This window comes from Abramis brama, assembly GCF_963993115.1.
Source record: "Abramis brama genome assembly, chromosome: 6".
Taxonomy (NCBI): domain Eukaryota; kingdom Metazoa; phylum Chordata; class Actinopteri; order Cypriniformes; family Leuciscidae; genus Abramis; species Abramis brama.
In genome coordinates this window covers 43,168,752-43,180,005 of record NC_139968.1, presented here as the reverse complement: position 1 = coordinate 43,180,005, position 11,254 = coordinate 43,168,752, and the positions used below count along the sequence as shown (strand labels likewise).

Sequence of the window (11,254 nt, the reverse complement as noted above, 5' to 3'; positions counted from 1 at the left end):
GAATTTACAGGTAAAATAAATAATAAATAAATTTACATTTAACGTAATAATTGGGTCTTGTGAATACTGACTATTGAATCTTGACAAAATGTTTTGTTGTTCAAATATGGATATTAAAAGTGGATATTAAAAGGCATGATTATTCCCCATTGTTAATACGCAATCAGTACTTAATACATAAAAAATACATAGAAATACAATACAATTCTTCATACAAGAACAAATAAAAATATAAAAGCCTCTTCTTAAATTCAAATAAAAGGGACTTTTATAATCTATGAGTCATACATATTTTAAAAGGTATGCTAAATAAGGTATAAGTATGTTCATTAGACTAGATCAACAGATGTTTTATTCAAGACCATCAGTGTCAATTTACCCAGTAATTTTTACTGCCATCTTTTGGTCATCTTTAACTGCTAGTGGTTGCCCTACAAAGTCCACACGGTGTTTACCTTCTTCCGCATTTCACGAGAAAGGGAAAAGTAAAACATTCAGTCTTAAAAACATCAGTGTCACATAATGCTTTAGATATAAAACAACCGGGAAATAATCGTTTTTGTGTTTTACAATCAGTCAAGTTCAACAGATTCGCTGTTTCTTCTGCGAAGGTGTAAGTTTTGTTGGCCAGTTCCTGCTTCTGAATTAATGAAGAACTATTACAAAGGTAAGTCACACGTTGTTTGTGTTTCATTATAATATTTATAATATGAATTACCCAGCTGACAAAAAATATGTTCAAAGAACTAGTGTTCAGAAAAAAACGTCATTTCTGAATTTTCTGTGAGTGTTCAGTTTTACATTTTCGCGGTAATGCGAACGTTAAGGTTACATTAAATTTTATCACTCTTAAAACATTACTTTGAAGTTCAGTAGTAACGTTAACAACGGTATGAACGTCCACCTAAAACGTTTCAGGTAATAATAATGTTCCATGAACAAAGTATTTAATGTTTTGTAGCCTACTAAAGTTTTGATAACATTATTAAAGACCAGATATTAACTTGCTAGACGTTACTGGAAGAACATTGTTTATAATTTCGAGAGAATTCGTTAGCTAAAGTTCTGAAAACGTTCCCTGTTTCCTGGGTATGTAGTTCTTATTTATGAATTATTTTGTCAACGTCACGGCTATAGCCATTATAAAGACTCGATGAGTCATTAAATACTTACTAGGATTATTTTTGGCTCTTAATGCCTATTCATACCAAGGACAATCGCTAAAGATAACGATAAAGACATAGTTCTAAACATCATTATTAATATTAAAGAATAGCAAAGTCCACACACACCACAGCTATAAGACAGAGAATTAATATCGTTGGAATCACTTTCATAACGATTTTATCTAGCTAATGAATGATAAAAAAAACTTCAACAACAACTGATTAGAATCAATCCTGCTATAACGGGCTGGAGGATTTAAGGGACAGATAGTCTAATATAGTCATCTTGAATTTTTTCTTTAATATTTTATTTTATTGTACATCATTAATTATACTTTTGGTGCATGAAAGATTCAGCTTGAAAGTGTTCAAATATGTTGATAGTCTATGAAATATTGATATTGAAATATTCAAATTCACTCACAATCAACAACTTTTACTTTGTCTTTCAGCATCCAGAAGCTCATGCTCGCCTAAGTGACTTTGACAAAGTCAAATTGAATGGAATGACTTGAACATGCCATATGAGTGCATATATTCACATATGATCGCCAGTTCTTGCGTAAACAATGGCAGAAGATGGAGTACAGCTTATGGACAGAGGATTCGCGAATCTCGCCAAGGCGTTTGAGGTCCTCTCCCAAGCTGGGCAGGAGCGATGGTTCAGCCTGACCTTCAAAATGGGTCGCGAGCGGCCCGAGAACGGCCACAAACAGCCTGAGGAGCTGGTGTACGCCATGTGCTTGATTCTCCTTAAGCGGAATTTCGATGCGCATGCTAAGCTAACAGCTAACGCCGACAGCAGCATTGGAAGCTACTTGGCTGAAATGCTCAAACTGCACGGAGAACGTTTGAACGGCGGCCATATTGCTGGTTTTGAGGCTACAGATGCCAAAACGTTACTGGATATCGCAAGAATTTTCGCTATTTTGGTGCAGGAGAGATTGTGCGACAAGTCGCTACGAGATCAAGCGTACCGTGCGGCTCTTGCATCGAGCAGAACGGCTGGTTTGAGTTCTTTAGACATCGAGGAGGAAGTTAAGCAAGTCTGCGGTCCTGATGCTATCGATCAATCCGCCACCGAACTTACTACTTACCAACTGACGTCCCCAGACGCATCTAAGCAAAACGGTAGCCATTTGGTGACTCAGCAATTAAGTTCGGGCTGCAGTTCGTATAGTCTCGAAATTAGCTCGCCAACTGCTTCAGAATCCAATATGGCCAATAAGCCGTTGAGTTTGCGCACGCCAACAAATAGCGAAAGTACAACCAATCAAGACCAACTACGACGACCAACTACGAATATTCACAAGAACAACCAACTACAGACAGCAGAAGTCAATCACGCGACAAATCCAACTCAGTGTCTAGACCAAACCGGAAGCTCCCAACTTGTGACATCCCAAAACCCGAATATTGGATTTTCGTCCGGACCAAACGATGCTAACGCTAACGATCGCAAACCACCAATTCAAGCTAACAGTTTTTGTTCTCCAGAGGCGAGCAAAAGCGACGTAGAAGAAACATTTTACGCCTTTGTGATCCTCCACGAAGCTGAAGACGCGGATGAGGCGCGAAGACTACGAGACAAACTCGAACTTATAATCTCTGCGTCTGGTGCGACATTTTCCGACGACTTCGCCCAACCAGGAAGGTCGATGTTAAGATGCATTGAGGACGCCATCGAGAACTCTGCGTTTACGCTGCTGCTGCTCACGCAGAACTTCCAATCCAACCTCAGCGCGACCACCGCCGATTCAGCAATGGTGAATTCGCTGGAAAACCATCACAAATTGAACTCTGTAATTCCGCTGCTACCTCGCAAGAACAGTTTGCCGAGCAAACGTTTTCCATTGGTGCTTCGGACGAAGTGCCCTCTCGACGAAAGCAACAGGATGTTTGAACGCAGTGCCTTTAGGGCCATCACACCAGACAAAGTGGAAGAACAAAGGAAGATTTGGCTAATCGAACAGCGTAAGAAGAAACTAGAGGAGGAACGAAAGAGACTGAAAGAGGTGAACGACAGAATTGCGGAACTACAACGAGAGACTGAAAAATTAGCGCGACTGAAAATAGGAAGCGAAATTCGGCAGAATAACACGTTTTATGCACCTTCTGCACCAACTCCGTTGAATGGAGCAATGTATCAGCCACACGGCTCTTGGCAGCCACAATCGTCATGCATCCACATTGAGAACGCGCAGAATGTTATGATCGGAAATAACTCATCGATGAATATTGATCATGTTAAAAACTCAGCTGATGAGTTTTGACTTTTAAAGCTGCTGCAGTTTAAAGGGATTTTTTTTTTTTTCACTAAAGTGAATGAAAAGTCTCTGTGACGGAATTCTTGCTTAAGCCAATCAGAACACTCTCTGCCTGTCAGTCGTTTTGCATGCTCACATACGGTTGGCTGATATGTTTTTGGGGGCGGGGTTTGGAGAAGGCCTGTTGTTTGAACTTTGCAACATTAATACAAGTGTAATTGTATTCATTCATAATAAGGGCTATTGGTATGTCCAATGGTGGTTTATGGTTCTAGGTTATTGTATTATTATTTTTTGCTACTACATTTACATTTATGCATTTGGCAGACATTGCATTTTAAGGTGCACATTTTACATTCTTAGCAGTTCTCAGGTCTTGTTTTCCCTGCAAATCGAACCCATGACCTTGGTGTCGCAAGCGCCAGCGCTAGCGCTCTACTGTTTGAACTACAGGAAAGCTGATTTACAATTTGTATGTTGTTAATCACAGTCAAGATTTGCTTTTAAAACTTTAAAGTTGATACAAAATAGGTAAACTGAAAACAAAGTGTCTATAGTGTTACTGTGCGGTAAAGAGGTGTTTTAATAAAAGAAATAAAATCATTAATACTACATGACTGTTGTATTATTTATAATTATGTTTTCTCATGACAAACTCCGATAAATTATTCTGTATTGCTGTGCCTGAGGGCTCATTCCTAAATTTCTGAATAAAAACTAAAGCATTTATATACATATTTTATGTGTTTTAATGGGAAAATACAAAAGAGAAGTTAAAATTATTTTATTATTTGAGGCATTACATTGCAATCATATCACCTGTTTTGGTCTCATTAGATTAATGTAGTACAACAAATCAAATTTAATTAAATTCAATAAACAAATAAACAAATAAATAATAATAAAATGATAAAAAAAAAATATATATATATATATATATATATATATATATACACATATAAAATGTAATAATATTCAAATATATACTTTGTGAGACGTCAGATAACAGGCGTCTGTTGATTGGCTGCTTCCTGACATGGCTCCTCCCCCGGAATTGCGTCGCAAGGTCAGCAGCCAAACGGGTCACTCGCAGCGCTTCCAAGATGGCGGCCTCCTTGTGTCAGTGTTACCAGGTGAGTTTCTCATTTTAACCTTTTAATAAGCGGTTATCAACAGCGCGATCAATATCTTCACGGTTAGCGTACGGTTCGCTATTAAAGCAACACGAGCGCGCGTTTGATTCTCTAGAACTATCATGTGTTTAGTGTAGAAATGTAAAAAGATTCTCTAGTCATGCTGATGAAACATGATTCTGGCCTTGATGGAGCATTAAATATCATAACATAACTAATAAAACTTTCTAAACTGACATTATTTATGTGTAAATCACAAAAAAGCACCAATCAGGCATTCATTATTGTGTTTATACCCCTTAACCATAAAATCCCATAGTATTACCATGGTTTTTGGTCATGTACTATGGAAATACCATGGTGTTCTTTGGAGTGCCATCTGAGTTTTATGAAATATGAATAATGCATGTATAATATCTTGTTTGTAAGTGACATCAGTATCAGATAACACACCTGAGCATGTCTTTCTGGCGTTTTTTCTTCATAATTATGAAATGACTGTATTATTATGCATGTTTTTGTGCTCAGCTTTGTGTCAGGAGAAGTCCTGCACTGTTAGTCACTCGTCAGTATGCAGCATTATACGACAGAGCTCACACGTATAGGATATGTGGCCCGGCGGCCAGTACGGCACAGGTGAGTGTGGCACGTCAGTGTTTTATTTTTTTAGGGGAGATTTGGGTTTTTTCCATGTTTTTCACACACGTGTGATGATGTGCAGGCCAGGTTTATGTCCAGCGGCGGTCGGAAGGGCTTCCTGGGAGAGTTTCTGGACAATCTCAAGCAGGAACTGGGCAAGAACACAGAGATGAAGGAGAACATCAAGAAGTTTCGTGAGGAGGCCAAAAAACTAGAAGAATCTGAAGCCCTCAAGCAAGCCAGGAGGAAATATGTGCGTATGAGTGTTTAATGTTGCATGTTAACTAGGGCTGTCAATATATTAAGACACGTATCATGAAATTGAGCATACACCATTTATCTGGTTTAACGCATTTATTTTGTCATCATTTGCTATATCCAGCAAAGCCAACCATCAGATTGAAGGGCGATTCTCACAAAACTGTATTTTCTGCAAGGTTTTTGTTTGTTTGTTTTAGGTAAATTTAGGTGTTTTTCCAAAAAAGGACATTTTAATAACCAAATGATGTAAGGAGTCCATATAATTCATACATTTATGCACCCATGAAAACAAAAAAACATTACTGAGCACAAGAGCTGTGTATCGATACTGTATTCGATATGTATCGATACTGAAATATCTGAAACGGTTCCAATACTCCTTTTCTGCAGTGTCGATACACCGATTCCAGCTGCGCGTTCACTCTCTCTTCTCTCCAACGGCGAACTGACACACACCCGCCTCCTGTCACTCACTCGTCTCATTCGCTCCGGTTAAATGGTGCTTGTGTTGCGCGTTATTTTAGTCATTCTCGCAGGTTTCACGCTCACACCGAAACTGATCTTTATAAGTGTCGCTCTCATAAAGCCTCCTCTCAACCAGCTTGCGAGAACCAAAATTACTTTTTTTTTTCATGGCTTATTCAGGTAAACACAGTGAATTTTGTAACTGGAATAGTTGAGAAGTAGTAGTTCACCCAAAAATGAAATTTCTGTCATTAATTACTCTCCCTCATGTCGTTCCAAACCCGTAAGACTTCATCTTCATAACACAGATGAAGATATTATTGATGAAATCTGAGAGGTTTCTGATCCCAGATTGGTAGCAACGTCATTGCAACTTTCAAGGCCCAGAAAGTTAGTAAAGACATTGTTAAAATAGTCCATGTGATTTAACCTTAATGTTATGAAGCGACGAGAATACTTTTTGTGTGCAAAAAAACCCCAAAATAACGACTTTATTCAACAATCTCTTCTTTTCCACGTCATTCTCCTACGCTGTTGACGTTGTAAACACAGTGCAGCGCCTCCTGGTTCTAACGCCAGCTCACTATTGGCCAACGCTGGTCACATGGGCACTGGCTGAATAACTTTTGTAACTTTAAATGTATGTGTTAATTTTTACGATGAAAACGGCCCAGTGTTATTTTACATTTGATCACTTTAATTTCTGTATTACCTGAATAGTACTGTTAGACCCACCTGAAAAACTTAAAACCGTGCTCATTTCATTTGTCTCTTTATTCGACAGTATTTATTTGTGCTGTTGTTTGCAATTACTTTATTTGTTCTTATTTTATTACTGACTGTTTACTTGTATTTTTTGTGCTGTGCTATATGTAATGTTACAATTAAAATTACCCAAAATTATCACAAAAAAAATTAGATAACAAATTATCTGTATGGCATTATGTATATGGAAGTTTTCCTCGTAGTATCGAATATCTATAATTTTCAAGGTATTATATCGAAGTTGGAAATTCAACGCTAATCACGGTTTGTTTGCGCATCAATATAACGGACTCGCGCGTGCTAACTGTACGTCACCGCAATCGTCTTTACCTTGATTACAATCTGCATCCATCAAAACTTTACTAGCAAAGTAAAGAAGTTTGAAATCAAAGTAAAAAAAAAAAAAGTTTGCTTGTTATCTGGTTATACAGCGATCGGTTCAGTCTGTATTTGAGGACTGAAGAGGACTCGCGCTCTTCAGAAACAACGACAGAGCTCGTGTTTTAAAGCGAAACACACACTTGAAATGAACAATTGACTGAAAACTGTCTGAGAGTCGCTGTTCTCTCTATCATATCTGATGTAATCAGCCTGGGTTTCTTTACATTGTCGCTGATTGTATGAATGAATTCACTTACTAGATCGTTGGACTGAACACTTTCCCGGGGTTTAGCGGCTTAAACTGCGTGACGTGAATTATGTAAATGAGGCAATTATGCATTATTCAGTTTAGCGGCTTAAAATGATCTGATCGCTGATTACTGACTTCTAATGTAATTTTTCCATTTATTCATTCTTATATAGCAGTTTAATGCAACAAAAAAAACCCACAACAACAATATATCACTGATTCTTGAAATAAGGGACAAAACATGTCCTCCATCAAAATATTGCAATTTGCCTTAAAAAAACAATAAATTATTTAATTTAAAAAGGCTTTAAAAGTTGGATATGAAAGACTTGTATATGTTTAGACCCTTAGTTTTGTATATATTTATATTATTTCATAGTAATTTTATAAAATACCGGCACTGTACTATGAAAGCCCATGCAAATGAACTCGTCCTCCGTAGAGGTCACAGTATCAAACTGCAAAAAAAAAAGTGTTTTAAAATGCCCAAAATGCACAATTATGAATATGAGGTTAATTGGATGGCTTAATAAAATATCACAAAATACTTAAAGTGAACATTGCATTATTTTAATTTATACATTAACAACAGCCTTTCAAAACCTGTCATCAATTCATGTCAACTCCGTCAGATATTTAAAAAATTCGAAGTAAATCAGGCATATTTTGGTCAGCTTTAACCCTGAGGACCTCCTTTTACTTTTTTCTGTTGATGGATGCAGCAGTCCAACACATGGTCTCGTAAGTTTTAATTTTTAAAAAAATATTCCTATATATAGAGATAAAAAAAAGACATAGAACCATATAAAACAGACACAGTTGCAATTGAAACCCCTTCATGACTTCTAAGATCATTTAACTGCGTGATGTGAATTATGTTAATGGCGCAATTATGCATTAACATTGACAGCCCTAATATTTACCTTACTGTGGTTATAAAACAGCTGAATGTCCCCTTGTGAAATTGTGCTGAATTGTGTTTTTGTTGCTTCTTCCAGAAAACCATCGAGTCTGAAACAGTCAAAACCTCTGAAGTGTTGAAGAAAACTCTAGGGACGCTATCAGAGACCGTGAAGGAGGTGTGTGGGAATTACTGCCGTTTCCAGAACATCTTGACATGCACTTTGTCTCATTTCAGAGGACATTTATATTTATATTTAGTTTTTTCATTTGCATAAGTGCTGAACGTTACATTTCTGCAGAGTGTTTACGCTGCAGAATTGCGATGTTCTGCGAAAGGATGACATTTTGTTCTGATTTTTGTGTGGAAAACACTTTTTTTTTTTAACTGCAGTGACTTGCATAACTGCTCAGAGTACGCTAGTAATGTGATGAATGTTGGGTTATTGTGCTGTCAAACCAACATTTATTCAGACACCTTCAGCATTTCTCATATTATCACAGTTTATTTGCTATAGTTTAGAAAATGGTAATAAAATATGACAAGAACTCAGTTGATATTTGACTGGTTTTGTCCGTCCTTCTGTTAGACTGTCTCACACATGAATTATGTTGAATATCTGTCAGCTGTTAAATTTAACTACACAATTAGATAATACCAGTTTAGCTCAACCAGTGACCAAGCAATGCTTCATTTTGTTCAGTCTGTGTGTAAAAAGAGCATTAGCAATTAAAGAAAACACACTTCAGCAAAACATGATCAGCTCAAAGTGTCCGAATCATTTTTGGTTTATAAATGTCACTGGTAGTCACTGTATGAAGAATATTTGGGTATAATATATCACAGTTTACTTTATTTTGCTATCCTCACTAACATAAATGAACTATAGTGTCCTGCACCTGCTAGTAAAAATTATATCTGGTGTCTGAATAATTTTTGGTTTGACTGTAGTTCATATATGTAACGCAGGGATTAACTGGATATATTTCTCTTAGAAAATGCATTCTGATTGTGTGTGTTTCTCCTCAGGGTCTGGAAGAAGTGGGTCGCTCGGACATCGGAAAGAAGATCAAGGAAGGCATGGAGGAGGCTGCTAAAACAGCCAAACACTCGGCAGAGACGGTGTCTAAGGGCGGGGAAAAACTGGGAAAGACCGGAGCGTTTCGGGCGATCTCACAGGTCCCTACAGTCACGAGTCTTGTTTTTTTTGTCAATTGAGATGCACTGATACTAAATTTCCCCGCCGATTATTCAGAATGATATTGGCCGATAGTTTGATTTTACTTAAGGAAAAGAAATCTCTCCCAAATAATGCTGCAAACTATACAGGGAACTCTCTCATTTGGTACACTATAATATTAGAGATTACAATCAACAACAGAGCTATTAATATTCAGCTGCTATTTATTTCCAGATATAATATTTACACTCTAATAAAGCTGAAATGTTTGAATAATACTCAGGTAGTTTTTATGACACTTTTTCATGGCAAATTTATTCAAACATACATATATAATTAACAGTAAATAAGCTCTTCTCTAGTGTTTTTATAGCTAACTAACGAACTGAACACTGGATAACTTCCCTGAGGTGAATGCAACATTAAGTGATACTGTTCTCAAGCTGTTTTATTGACGTCTTTCTGCGGTTGAAACACAGATTGAACGATTACATGAGATATGATACGGATTTCGGTAAGTTTTACTGTATCATTCAACATACCTTCTGATGTTCATGCATGTTTTTCTAGATATAACTTGTATTAAAGTGGAAGAAAAGACTTGCACTTCAAACTTAAGAGCGTCAAAACACCATTTATTGTGTAAATTTCGTGATAAAATGTACAGAATTTAAAAGCTGAGACTGTTTCTCATCAGAAGTAACAGAGCACAAGCTCTTTGTGATTATTGGACGGGAGGCGTGCTACAGATAATGTTTGATGTGGAAAAACTGCAGATCTGGCAACCCTTGGCTTGAACTACGGGTGATTCACAGGGTCAAATAAAGCCTGCATTAACGTCTCTATTTTTACTCTGTTAAAGCGTTATTGTCGCGTTAACTTGCCCTAAATTCAACACACGAGAGATCTTCTTCACACACACACGTTTCACACACTTTTGATTGACAGGATATAATCGGCACTGATCATCGGCTGTTTTTAAACAATTGGCCGATATCAAAAATAATAGGCCTAGCTTTTATCGTCCGATACCGATTATTGGCCGATTCATCGGTGCATCTCTAGTTGTCAAATCAAATGCTGTTTATATCATAAGCGATGAGTTTTCTGATGTTTCTATGTTGTGAAAGTGGATGAAATGCACCCTGTTCCGAATATGTCGATAGTTTCAGCTCTTACGCCTCTTGATCTTCGCTGTGTTCAGGGTGTAGAGAGCGTGAAGAAAGAGATAGGTGAACTCGGACAGAGCGGCCCGTACCGGCCGCCCAGCAGACTGAGGAAGAGGAGCGATTTCTCATCCAAGACAGCCGGCGCTGAAGACAGAGTCTTCGAGGCCAACGAGTAGGTCTAGTATGATGTTGAGATGTTTATTTTAAGAAGAATGTATGTTGTATATTAAATGAATGTAAAATTAAATGTCAAGTGTAACATTGTATACATCAAGTATATTACTCTAGATAATTTAAATGACTTTTTTTGTGTTTTGTTCATGTCTTTTTTTCTTTCTTCAGTCGAAAAGAAATGAAGGTTTTTGAGGAAAACATTCCAGGATTTTTCTCCATATAGTGTCTTCAATGGGGTCCAACGGGTTGAAGGTCCAAATGTGAGTTTCAGTGCAGCTTCAAAGTCTCGACACGATCCAGCCGAGGAATAAGAGTCTTATCTAGACAAACCATCTGACATTTTATAACAAAAATAAACATTTATATACTTTTTTAACCACAAATGTTCATCTCGCACGTCCATGACTTCACACATAACATAATCACGTTGGAAAGTTCAGACAGTAACCGAACGTAGGCGGAAAATGTAGAGCGAAAAACTCCATCTCATTCTTTCAACTTCA

General features: G+C 37.3%; 2 protein-coding genes across 2 annotated transcripts in view; both read left to right on the top strand.

Annotated features, from left to right (window-relative positions):
* The first annotated feature begins 397 nt into the window (after positions 1–397).
* ticam1 (TIR domain containing adaptor molecule 1) lies at positions 398–4,168 on the top strand. The gene is made up of 2 exons (XM_084117253.1): positions 398–667; positions 1,619–4,168. Exon 2 carries the CDS (start codon positions 1,736–1,738, stop codon positions 3,437–3,439), a length of 1,704 nt encoding a protein of 567 aa, XP_083973379.1. The 5' UTR covers positions 398–667; positions 1,619–1,735; the 3' UTR covers positions 3,440–4,168.
* Positions 4,169–4,502: 334 nt separating this feature from the next.
* The window catches only part of timm44 (translocase of inner mitochondrial membrane 44 homolog (yeast)), a 15,331-nt gene continuing 8,579 nt past the window's right edge, over positions 4,503–11,254 (top strand). Inside the window, exons 1-6 of the mRNA XM_084117347.1 lie at positions 4,503–4,566; positions 5,095–5,202; positions 5,288–5,458; positions 8,326–8,406; positions 9,258–9,407; positions 10,613–10,749. Coding sequence (XP_083973473.1) covers positions 4,537–4,566; positions 5,095–5,202; positions 5,288–5,458; positions 8,326–8,406; positions 9,258–9,407; positions 10,613–10,749 — 677 coding nt within the window. The 5' untranslated portion in view covers positions 4,503–4,536. The remainder of the gene's footprint in view (positions 4,567–5,094; positions 5,203–5,287; positions 5,459–8,325; positions 8,407–9,257; positions 9,408–10,612; positions 10,750–11,254) is intronic.